The sequence below is a fragment of the Haliotis rubra genome, unplaced genomic scaffold (genome assembly GCF_003918875.1).
Source record: "Haliotis rubra isolate DU_JTF1 unplaced genomic scaffold, ASM391887v1 Scf191, whole genome shotgun sequence".
Classification (NCBI taxonomy): domain Eukaryota; kingdom Metazoa; phylum Mollusca; class Gastropoda; order Lepetellida; family Haliotidae; genus Haliotis; species Haliotis rubra.
In genome coordinates, this window is record NW_025765903.1 from 97,442 (window position 1) to 110,667 (window position 13,226).

Consider the following 13,226-nt stretch of genomic DNA (forward strand, 5'->3'; position numbering starts at 1 on the left):
TGATCTCCTCTTCATCTTGACTGGTTTCTTCGGATCTGTCTGAAGCTTGAAACTCCTTCACTCGAAGTGATACCGATTTCTTGCTTCTTCCAGATTGGCGTCGTTCTGTCCTGGGCGTGTGTTGTTGGAGGGAAACAGATTCCAGTGGCAGGAGCATGTTGCAGTGGAGAGTCTTCATTGGCCCCTGGCCACTCTCTTGCTTCAAAGTGTAGACGGGAATGTCCTTGTTGGGTTAGACGTTAGACGTTTTTTCCCCACTTGTTGGCAAGCTTGTTCCTTCCTATAAGTCCGACAAGTCACACCAGAACACGATCATTTGGTTGTAGAAAGGACTCTCTTTCTTTCTTGTTGTAATGTTGTTTGTGGTGTTGTCCTGCCTTCCTGGATTCCTTGGAGGCGATGTTGTACGCAAACTGTAGCCGCTTCTGGAGGTTGTTAGCGTACTGAGTACAGGTAGCTTGTCCTTCTCCAAGGTCGAATCCAAGAAAGGCATCAACTGGGAGTCGAGGGTGTTGTCCAAACATGAGGTAGAAGGTAGTGAATCCTGTACTCTCATGACTCGTGGCATTGTAGGAATGGACAAGAGCAGGTACATAAGTTTTCCAGTCACTCTTCTCTTCATCTAGGGTACCCAACATGTTCATCAGAGTCTGGTTGAAACGTTCCGTCATACCATTACCTTGAGGGTGATATGGCGCCGTTCTTGTCTTCTTTATCCCAGTATGTTGGCAGGGTTCTCTGATGATTTTGCCCTCGAAGTTCCTCCCTTGGTCACTGTGGAGTTTAGCCGGGAATCCATAATGTACTAGAAAATTGTCAAACAGTACTCTCGCTGTGGTCTTGGCTGATTGGTTACAAGTTGGAATGTCAATAGCATAGCGAGTAAAATGATCCGTGATCACAAGGATATTCTCGTAGCTTCCTTTGGATTCTTCGAGTTTGAGATAGTCCAAACAGACAAGTTCCATTGGCTGTGAAGTGTGGATGCTTACAAGTGATGCGGCTTTCACAGTGGTTTTGGACTTGCGTCAGACACAATTACCACAGTTCTTAATGTACTTCTCGACATCCTCAGACATTCCAGTCCAGAAAAACCTTGATCTCACAAGATGGAGAGTTCTGTCACGTCCCTGGTGTCCTGAGTTGTCATGGAGAGACTGAAGTATTTCCTGTATCTTGTTCCTTGGTAGAACTAGCTGGTGTTCAATCACTTCGATGTTGTTGATTCGTCTTCTCACCCTTGAGAAACACTTGCAGGATCCTCAAGTGACCGCTTACGTGCTGTAAGCTTAACTCCTTCCTTGATGAGATGGATTACACGTCAAAGATGTTGATCACTCAGTTTTTCCTTCTTCCAGGACAGTGATGTAGGGGTCAATGGAATTATGTCATCTGGGCAAACAACTTTTTCATCACAAGCTAAGCTTTCCACAGCAATGCAGGAGGTGCAATGAACTTGGCAGATGGCCTTGATGGATGGGGGTTCGATATGAGACTCCTTGCTGTCCGAGTAATCTGTCCTTCTTGACAATCCATTGGCGTCCATGTTGGTGTTGCCTGCACGATAGATAATGATGAAGTCGTATGCTGAGAGAGCAGCGAACCACCTGTGTCCAGTGGCATCAAGCTTGGTAAGAGGGTTGTTATCTGTCTTGACCTCGAATTTGTTTCCATACAGGTACTCATGAAACTTATCCATGATGGCCCATTTGAGTGCTAAAACTCCAGCTTGTGTGCAGGATAGTTCCTCTCACTCTTCCTGAGTCCTCTATTTGCATACGCGATTACTCTCATCTTGTCATGCTGCTTCTGGTAGAGAACTGCTCCCAGTCCCAGCGCTGGCATTGGTGTGGACCTCAAAGGGGAGAGTGTAATCAGCATACGCTAAGATTGGCAGTGAAGTGAGACGCTGGATGAGGACATCAAAAGCTTTTTGTTGCTCATCATTCCACTTCCAGTTAGGATCAGGTTTAGAGCTTCGTCTCTTCTTCTTTGGTTGGTCTGTCAAGAGCTCGTTGATGGGTCTTGGATTCCGAGAGAAATCCTTCACAAAACGGTGGTAATACCCAGTGAAGCCTAGAAATCTTCTAACGTCATGCACATTGGTTGGTACGGGCCAATTCTTGAGTGCTGATACCTTCTCTGGATCCATCTCTATCCCGTTGCAAGATACAACATGCCCAAGGTATGTCACGCGATCCCTGAATAACTTGCTTGAGGCCATTGTCTTTCAGTCGTTGGAATACTGCTTCAAGACGTTCCAAGTGTTCCTTAAATGTAGATGAGAATATAATTATGTCATCCAGGTAAATTAGACACTCCTTGAGGTTGAGATCTCCCATACATTTCTCCATTAGACGCTGGAAGGTGGCAGGTGCATTGGTAAGTCCGAACGGCATTCAATTGCATTCATAAAATCCGAGCGGACATGCTGAAAAGGCAGTCTTGTGCTTGTCCTCTTCTTTTAGCTCCACTTGCCAGTATCCTGAACGAAAGTCCAATTTAGAAAACAAGGATGCTCCTGACAGACAATCTAAGGTTTCATCGATCCTGGGGATGGAATAGGCGTCCTTAACCGTCCGCTGGTTAATCCGGCAAAAATCCAGACATAGACGCAGAGACTTGTCTTTCTTCCTCACCAGAGCTATGTTAGACGAGAAAGGACTATGAGACTCACGAATGGCTCCACATGTCAACATCTCATGAAGGTGTTCCCTGACTTCCTCAAACATTCCAGGTGGAATTCGTTGGTGAGGTTCCTTGAAAGGAGTATCGTCAATGAGGTTGATCTTATGTTGCACAGCTGTGGTGTGTCCCAAATCAATGAGGCGCTTCGACATTATGGAGCTCCATCTTGAAAGCATAGTGAAGGCTTCGTTCCTCTGTCCATTGGTGAGACAACTGTCTGAGAGATCGAAATCCACTTGTGAGGTATGAGTCTCCTAGTTGGTGTTGGTCTTTGTTTGCAGAGCATCGAAACGTATCTAAGAATAGATATTTGGTAATAGAACGTGAGCAGCTGAATATAATTACATTAGAATATGTTTTCAACAAATCATCATTATGTTTTTATTATTTTGTTCTTGGGAGGTAGAGGGGTTATCAATTTGTACACAGGTACTAAGGGCGGTCATCAAGTTTGTACACAAAAATACTATGCAATAAATGTCACGTGTAACATGGGAAGTGTGTGTGTGTGTGTGGGGCATTGCTTTTGCACATGACATGCAGGTGGGGGGTCACTCTCTTTGCACATACGCATTAGTGGAGGGGGAGGGGGGCATTCACATTGTACACCCTTCTCCATATAATTCATCATCACCCCTAACCCATTACTTATGAACGGTCCCTTAGTTTAGATTTATCGTTCTTGTAGGTTTTATGTTCGTACGTCAATATTAAGTCACTCAACGAATTGGTCAGGGATTACGTCAATATTAAGTCACTCAACGAATTGGTCAGGGATACTTATGCCCAATGCCGTTATGCAACGATGTCGCGTTGACCATACACTCATGAGTATTTGCGGGAAGGCGAATATCCTCCATTTTGCGTCCCTTGTGGTGAGAGAATCACGGTCAAACATGTCCTGCTTGACTGTATTGATTTTTCAATCACACGGGATAAATATTTCCATGTCAAAACAGTGAGGGATCTTTTTAATCATGTTAATCATCATTTAATAAAAAATTTTTTTTACAGAAATAGCATTGTTACATAAACTTTGATATATTTTGTAAATAGATAAATGTTTTATAATTGGTAGTTTAGGTTATCAACTGAGATTGTTCAGGGCTGTATTGGGGGTTACTGTAGAATTATTGCCCTCCTGAGAGAGTGCGTAAGTCCCAAACCTTTCAAAATACATTTAAACTTACCAGGATTTTTAAACGTAGTATTTTTGTTATTTTAAGTTTCCTACAATCAACAGCGGCTGAAGGGATGGTGTAAATCCAACTAGGGTCCATGCAGGTAGCAAAGGCACTGTAAGTCCCCATGGTCCCTAGTATGGTGATCTACCTTCAGTTGTTTGCGATCTATAGCCCGTTTTTATGTTGCATCGTCTTTATTGTTGAAGTATTTTAGATTTAATTACAAGTTTTAAATACATATCTGTGATAGTCTAGTTGTTTACTGTCCTTTGCTGACAGATGTTTAAAATTTAGTTTCAATTAATTTAAACAGGCATGATAACAGCTAATTTCCATTTTGGAGGAAGTTTATTATGAGTGTCAAGGGCACGGAATGCGATGTGAAAATAATGCACATCGCCCATCTAGGGGTGGTGGTGGTGGGTGGTGTGTTTTGAGGGCATTCTTTCCCCTCTCTCTCTCTCTCTCTCTCTCTCTCTCTCTCTCTCCTCTCCCCCTTGTAAAATTTTCAAGTATTACAATGAATTTGGTGCATTTTCCTGCAATCTGAGATGAAAATTCCAAATTTATTGAAATATTCCCTATTTGTACTGCAAAATCTGCTTTAAAATGGATTGTGGTAAGTCTCGAAAATCAGCAATACTCAGTAGTGTTGCTGCAGTTAACACAATAAGTAGACACTGAGCCCTTAAGATATTATTTGACATGCAATAAAGAGAAAAAATATAACATACATCATTGTTAATAATGCCCCTTTTATTAAGAAAAGATCACTTACCACCCATAATTCTGGTCTTCACACACTCAGTATGACTGTCACCATAAAGCATTTTTAATGAAATTTTGTCTTGACATCCAGTGATACATGCAGAAAAGAACACTATCAAACTTGTGCATCACTAACAGAAAGGTAGCTGGCAATGAATTCAGTCATCCTGGTTGTTCAAAAAAGTATCCACACTTGTCATGTTCACTGATTACACTTGTACAAGAAACTGATCTACACATTTATACACATGCCTATAATACACTGTGCAAGCTGCATATATTCAGCAATGATAATACACATCACTGGCTGAGTTTCCTGTTCTTCTGGCAGTTTTCTGCCATCACTTCCAATACCCTCTTCCTAGCTGCTTTAGTTTGCCTAGCCATGTGTTTTTGTATATTAAGTTCAACCTCTCTTTCTGCTGCCAGTTTTGCATTTACTTTGCTCTGGGTTTTTTGTTTTGTTGTTTTTGCCTCTGTTGAGTTTTAGTCTGTCTTGGCATATTCTTCGTGCTTCAGCATTTTTTCCCAGTGTTTTCTTGTGCAGTGCTGCAGCTGACCTGATATTCAGACACATTCACCTATTGACTGGAGAAAACTTGGGATCTGGTCTGTTGAAGTACCTTAGAGCAGTTGTATTTTTGGAGAGAAGGTTGTACTTCACAGTTTGGATGGCACTGAATGTTTCAACATTCATCCGGGATGATTTGGGGTCTATTATGTCTCCCATCAGGTTGAATGATGACTCCACTTGGGGTCCATGGAAAACTGACATAGCAACTGCAGCAAGCTTTGCCAGGGCTGGATACTTTGAGGACTTGTGGACTTCTCCCCACCACTTGGCAATGGCAACTTCTTCACTAAAGACCGGCAATTTAGAATCAATCTAGTAGGCCAAAACTTCATGATGTAGAGATGTTTTCAGTTCTTCTGAGAAGGAGTGTTTCATGTGCTCTGCTAACTTCTTCAGTTCAGATGCAGTCACAGAATATTTTTTTAATAATGATGCTACTAGTTCTTCGCAGAAAGTAATAAAAAAGAACTGTTGGTTCATCTGCTGACAGGTTTTTGGGGACATGTTGGTGACTTTTGGGGATGTCGTACCCTTGAAAAATATCAAACTCTGGTGGCAGCATACACTTCTGCAGCTTCAGTTTTGTTGTATGGGGATCAACCATCCAAAGGCCATCGCCTAGTATCAGGCAAGTTTAAAATGTACATATGAAATAATGAATTGAAGGATGTGCTTACTTTTATACTATTGCAATGGGAAACTTTTATATTTTGTCAATTTATTTGTCTGAAATATCAAAGGAAAAATTAGAACAATGAATTAGATTTTAATATTTATTTATCCATGAAATGATTAAACATTGTTTGAAAGTAATTTAGAATATCACAATGAAATATTTATGTATTTGTTAAAATTTGAAATGAAATTCAAATTAATATATAGATACTTAGGACTACTTATATTTATGAAATTATATTTCTTGTAGCCATCTTATGATACTGTTGTCCGTTCAAACCGTCTATTTGGTCTATGTATGGGCCTGAATGCTTACCAAACTTTGGAAACTTGCAACTTCATAAGAGTTTGAAAGGCATTTTTCTTCAGGAAATGCGTTCCTTGAACCTTGTCATCGCTGAATTGTAAGCGGTAAACCATGTATTTACCAAATTCCCAGGTGTCATTCAAGTTTACGGTCCTTGGAACTGACTGGAATGGACCAGATTGTTTATCTCCAACTGAAACCGCGACCACGCAGTCATCATACTCAGCTGGTAAAACAAACTTGTCACAGGTCGAAAAATGCCCTTTCCTCAGTGACTCGTATAAATCAAGTAGCGATACATCTAGACTACATTCCACAAAGCCAAACGACCTTATAATGTTAGGCTACACTCTATGTGAACTGAAACGAGTAGCATTTTGGTTTTCCCTGCTGCACGTTTTCCCCAGTTACAGACAGACAGATAGATAATTAAAAGTTTAATTCGGTGTTCTGGCAACAGGGTCCATTTAAACCTTGCCCATCATAAAGGTTTGCTTAGTTGCTAAACTTTTATAAAGTAGTAAAGCTGCCACATGCATTAATATAATCAAGAATGACATTCTGAACTTCATGGTGAACGATATTCCTTGAGCACAATAGTCCAGTCAATGAGATGTCAATATTGTGACAGGTCAGAGATTCCACCATCGCCTTACGTTGATTTACATATTTTTGGCAATGCAGTTAATAATGAGCCACATTATCTAGCTTATTACAAACTGTACAATTTGCAGAAATATCTTTATTAATAATATTTAGATATGCACCAAGACCGCAATGCCCAAGTCGAAGTCTGGTTAAAGAACCACTAAACTTTGTTTTTTGTTACTCTTTTAACCATTACATATGAAAGATTTGTGGTTAGTCTTATGCGGAACACCAAATTTATTCTTTAAAAACTTGTGGTTATTTAATACCGAGCGATTAAAAGTTGCCAAAAAGTCGCCTGCTTCCCTCTCGCCCGCCAACGAAACCACAGACAGGTTACGTAACTCTGTCGCCAGAGCACTGCAGTGACGTCATATGAGGAACGATTTTCAGTTAGTTGTATAGAAAATGTGTAGCACGCTCATCATTTTGATGATTTCTCGACATCAACGACGACATGCTGAATCGTTGCTTTGTCGTCAATTGCTCCTAGGGGTCGGGCGATGGTGTCCCCATGCACAGGTTTCCACAGGACCCCACAGTTCGTGCTAAATGGGTTATGTTTGTGAGTGCGAAGCGAGAGTTGTGGAAGCCTGAAACGATATCTTACTTGTGTTCAGATCGCTTCACGGAAGTTAAAGAATCAAAACTACTTACTAGTTGTAGTAAAATATGCATATGATTGATGACCATAAAGATTTTCTATGACACAACTTGTAACATAACGATTTCTTCCTAGGAAGTGAGGTTGTGGTCGAAGTAACAATAATATTGTAAGTAGTATTATATTGACACCCACCTCGCTGCCACGAGAGAAATTGTTATGTTTTACGCTTTGTCATGCAAAATCCTATTGGCCATCAATAAAATACATATTTTACTACCAGTAGAAAGTAGTTTTGATTTTGTAACTCGGTGGAAACAAACCTAAATACCATTTATCCTCAGACTGGCGGATGTTCCCGACAGAGTGCCGCCATTTTAAAAATAAAAATCTGTTAGAATTAAGGAGATTATAGTTTGTTTTCATCAAGTTAGAAAATCAAGACTACTTTCTACTCGTAGTTAAATATGTATTGGAATCATAACCAAACGGATTTTGCATGACACAACTTATAACATAACGATTTCTTCCACGGAAGCGAGGTGGGGGTCGAAGTCACAATACTACGCGATAAATTTCTGGCTACATTCCCATGGTTAATGTCCACTCACCAGTATGTAGATACTAGTCAATGTGCGTCTTTATATTTGGTCTTATAATCCTAATTAGTTTATTATCATACTTGTATGCATTTTGAAACTAAATAAAAAGCAGACGATCTGCTGATACTTATAGTGAATTTATAACAGAACTGTAATATCTAGACATTTTATAGTTTGCCAATGTGAATCATAATTCGCACACACACCCTAGTGCATGTTGTCTGTCTCATTACACTTCACGGCGAAAACAATGATTCTGTTGAATGCTACGACAAATGAATAAAAACAAAATGCAAATATTAAAATTAAAACAGATTAAAGTTATAGGAACAATATCAGGCCATTACCTTGTTCGAGGAATGTATCCATCAATATCCACAAAACTGTTCCAAATGATGTGTCTTTTAACAGTTTAATATACGAAAAGTGATAAATCTTTTCAGGTATTGATGTATAGTCTCATTGGTCACCCAAGATAGCACACCTGGCAACTAATTGCATAATGTCCGCCTTTCTTTAAAAACAGTAATTTAGTTAGCCAATAATGGGCAATCAATCAATGTAATGCCGGTTAATCCTTTGAAAGAAGGACGTTGTTTTTACGCAGACACCGACACGACAGAGTGTATTCAGTATAGATTAGTAAATCTACATACATAAACACTACCTTTTGACAATTCCGCTGTGTAAGATAAAAGTAATTAATCAATCAGCGTGTTATCGGTTAATCCTTTGATCGATGTTTATAATGTTGAATATTTACTCCAGACACAAGAAATGCCAAATGGGAACCTTTGTCGGGTAATTTAAGTGTGTTACCACTAATTATACCTGTTATAAATTCATTAACTGACCATCAAGTGAATGATGACAAATAACATGTGTAGGTTTATACCACCTAACACGGGTTACAACAAGGGGAGTATTAATTGCTGTATTGCATGTGAAAACTTATGGGCCGACACTGTTTTAAGAATACAAACAGATTTTTACATGACATGATTAAATATCGAGGTAAAAAACACAGAAATGGGATCAATTTGGATCAGTCATTATACAAATAGGGCCTAACGACACCAATCGATTTTGACAGAATCGTCTATGAAAACAAGTTGTAACTCGGAAATTAGGCAAAGCATGAGACAAAATTAAATGACAGTAGATTGTGAGAACATATAGCTTTCATTTTCCACAACAATTGTCACGATTTCAGGTTTATACAAGCCTGTAAACAAGATAATTTAACCCCTAAAATGTAGATGAATTCTGCACAGGCCCTCCTAGCTATTCCTCATATGACGTCACAGAGTCGCGCCGCTCTGATTGGTTGAAATTTCGTTCGCGGGTGAGAATTGTGCACTGTTGTCAAAAAGGTCGATTTAAGTCAATTAAAGGTCGAAATGAGTAGTTTTAATGACGGGGTTTCATTTATAATGATGCGAGTTAGTGATTTATGTATTTTTACCCCCTAGGGTTTATGTGACCTTTAAAAGAACCTCTTCTCTACGGTTGCTTCTTGATAATTTGGATTTAGTTACAAAACGCTCGATGCCATGCAGCTTTTGCCAATTTATCACCTTTTTCATTTCCAAATAGTCCAACATGAGCAGGTATCCATGAAAATTCTACATTTAAAAGATCTTTACTTAATTCATTAAAGTGTCGAGTATAATAATATGCTAATAATATGCTGAGGAGAAACCTGTCTGAACTGCTTGTAAAGCACTGACAAAATCGCTGAAAATGACCGCCGATACAGGTCTCAAAAAATGAATCCAAGCTTCAATGATTGCTGCAAGTTCAGCAGAAAATACTGATAAGTGATCAGCTAATCGTACACACTCCCTTTGCTCATTTATAATCCGGAAAAACACGCTTGACGCGCTGGGTTGAAACTGACGCGGGCGGAAATCAGGAACAAGACATATATTTTTTAGGCCTAATATTAGCTACTATGTTATAAGCATTAGTATATTGTTAAGTTTTAAATACAGACGGTGTACATGTACATGTGCTGCTACTAATAAATATGGTTGTGTTTGTATATGATTTATAGATGTATTAGAAATAGGCAAAAAGACATACTTACCTGCAAGTTACAAGAGTTCTGTAAATTCACCAGTCTCTATTCATACAATTATAATGTTAATGTGGGCTTAATTGCCATCTTATCAATTTTCACAAAGTGATGTAGGCCTTATCTAGGATACTTTTTGATTATAGAATCTATTAGAATGACTTAAATCTAAATATTGGCAGATATTTATATATGATTAATATTTCGATAATTATTACAGTACGTACCTCTGAATTTGAAATTCTGTCACACATTGGCACCAAAGACTTGAGTGTTGATGACTGGGTTGTCGACTGATTTGCTAGTTGTGCAGTCACAGTCGATACTTTTCACTTTTCCAGACAAGAAGCTGTCTAGCGGCATATTGTTCACCTTGGTTGACATTTTATCCGCATGTTTCTCGGATTTTGAACAATGTTCTTCAAGAGCTGATGCCCCCTTCGATCCATAATTACTCAATTTATTTTAACTATTATAAATAACAAATCTATAACATGATTTAGTCACGATATGGTTGAAATATTGCTGATATGACTTAAAATTGTAACTCACTCACTCACTTATGCCCATTATGGCTACTGCGTGCAGAAAGGGGGCAATTAACGAAAGTTTTTTGATGTTACAAACAAATGGTTCATGTAACACTGATCTAATATTCGGTGTTACCACTCATTGTGAGATGTTCAAAAGCATTTCACAGCCTCTGTGGATAGATTTGAGGTTGGTGTGTAGTCCTAAAACTGTAGCAATAGCAGCTGTATGTACTTGGGTTAATTTAACAGAAAGCTGAGGAAATATATCATGGTTGACACATGATCATGCTCAATTATTTTTATTATTTCTATAGCACAAGGGGTAGGGCAAACGCGCGTTTTAATAGTTTTCTCGTCAAGCCAAAGGACCGCCCTCGATTCCCCCGCAATGGTGCAATATGTAGTGCCCCCGGCCTGATAGAATATTGCTGAACTCATGCACTCGCCTGTGCACTGACGTTGAGATCAACAGAAGGAGCACCATCATTCCATCCACACCAGCATTTTTTTCTGTAGCTCTCCCAGCGAGACTAGTTACAAACAAGCGCCTTTATCACTTCACCCCATGAAGTCACATATGTCACTTTCCACCAGTGGTGGGTTTGAGTAGTGAAAAAAACAGTATGCAACTGATAAAACTTGGAAGTCCAGAAAAAACACTGTTTGTGGACGACGGTCTCTGTACTGGAGAGAAAAAAGCTTGGAAACACTTCCAGTTATCTCAGTTTGACTAATTGTTAAGGGTTGACCTTTAAAAGTAAGTTGGATTTCAAGAATGGGCACAATATGCGAAGCTAATAACTATGCAAGAATGTGTTTTATAAACTGAGTAGAAGTCATTTTATTTTGATATTTTGCAAACATCTTGGAAGTCATCTTCAGCTTCGTGTACATAATTTTCTTTCATCGTTTCGTTGATTTGTTATCGAATGACACCTGATTAAGCACCAGAAGTAAAACTTCATCTTAATCTATCCCATTGACAGCCATGTTAAACCTGACTGGTATGTCTAATGTATGCTGTTTTCATCGGACAATTGAATGGAAATAATGTATATGTAGCTGAGATGATTTCCCAGCTGGTAGATAAGTATTGAAAGCAATTCGACAGAAATTAAAAATATGAAAATTATTCTTGCAAGAGTTAATTAACATGCAAGTCCATGGTCATTTTACTAATGATGACTCACTTATGGCCAACTACTGTACCTCAGGTGAAATTACCACGAGGGGAATGTGTGGCATTATGCATCAGGTTGTACACCACGAGTCCGAGGTTTTTGTGGTTTTATTAAAATTTATTCATACCTAGTTAGGTTTTATGCCACGAGTCCGAGGTCTATGTGACTTTATTGGGTCCCAGGTATAATATGATTTTATTGGTACCTTGTTAGGATTTATACCACAAGTCCAAGGTCTAATATGGTTTTATTGGGACTTCGTCAGGTTTATACCACGGGTCCAAGGTCTATGTGGTTTTATTGGGACCTTGTTAGCCTTTATACCACGGGTCCAAGGTCTAATATGGTTTTATTGGTACCTCGTTAGGTTTATACCACGGGTCCGAGGTCTATGTGGTTTTATTGGGACCTTGTTAGCCTTTATACCACGGGTCCAAGGTCTAATATGGTTTTATTGGTACCTCGTTAGGTTTATACCACGGGTCCGAGGTCTATGTGGTTTTATTGGGCCTCGTTAGGTTCATACCACAAGTCCAAGGTCTATGTGGTTTTACTGGTATCTTTTTAGGTATTATACCACTATCCTGAGGTACATTTGGTTTTAAGTGTCCTTCCCGCTTGTGTTGTTAAACCTAAAGAGTGACGCCAATATCCACACATACCCCTATTGACAAAGGTACTACGAATTTATCTTGCGGACAGGTTTCAACCTGCTGGTGTACAATAAGAAGAGAGAAAACACTGGTAGAAATACTGAGGTAACCTTATGCTGTGTTTTGGGACTTTCAATACCTTGTCAACAAGGTGAAGCCTTTGATGGTAGACAGATTTTCTCAAAAACCGTTACAGATATGGAAACAAAATATTCCCTATGTGTTTTCAGGACATGAATGCCTTGATAGAGTTCGAAGACGGAGTGAGTGAGTAAGTATGGTTTTACGCCGCTTTTTAGCAATATTAAAGCAATATCACGTGGGCTTCACACATTGTACCCATGTGGGGAATCAAACCCGGGTCTTCGGCGTGATGAGCAAACGCTTTAACCAGTAGGCTACCCCACCTCCCCTCGAAGACGGAAACAGTGTTACAATTTGTTAGAGTTATGGCCCTTGTCATGAGATTTTTTATTTAGTGCAGGGTATCCCCAATGGGGACACAGTTATAGATAGGGAGACCAAATGTTTTATGTATTTTCAGGACATCAATGCCTTAATGGAGTACAAAAACGGAACCCGTGTTATGATTCTTTACAGAGTTATGACCCTTGTCATGAGTTTCTTGACTTAGTGCATGTTATCCCCATTAGGAACAGATTTTCTCGTTTGACAGCTTATGCATAGCTATTTGTAGGAAGAATGTATAGTTGTCAAAATAGGAACAGAACA

General features: G+C 39.3%; 1 protein-coding gene across 1 annotated transcript; it reads right to left on the reverse strand.

Annotated features, from left to right (window-relative positions):
• Positions 1–1,798: 1,798 nt before the first annotated feature.
• On the reverse strand, positions 1,799–2,152 carry LOC124274463 (uncharacterized mitochondrial protein AtMg00860-like). Its single transcript, XM_046709824.1, has one exon. It carries the CDS (start codon positions 2,150–2,152, stop codon positions 1,799–1,801), a length of 354 nt encoding a protein of 117 aa, XP_046565780.1.
• Positions 2,153–13,226: the final 11,074 nt, after the last annotated feature.

Excerpts from the sequence above, each read along its gene's own strand:
- LOC124274463 (XM_046709824.1), bottom strand. The coding sequence starts at position 2,152 with ATGGATCCAGAGAAGGTATCAGCACTCAAGAATTGGCCCGTACCAACC.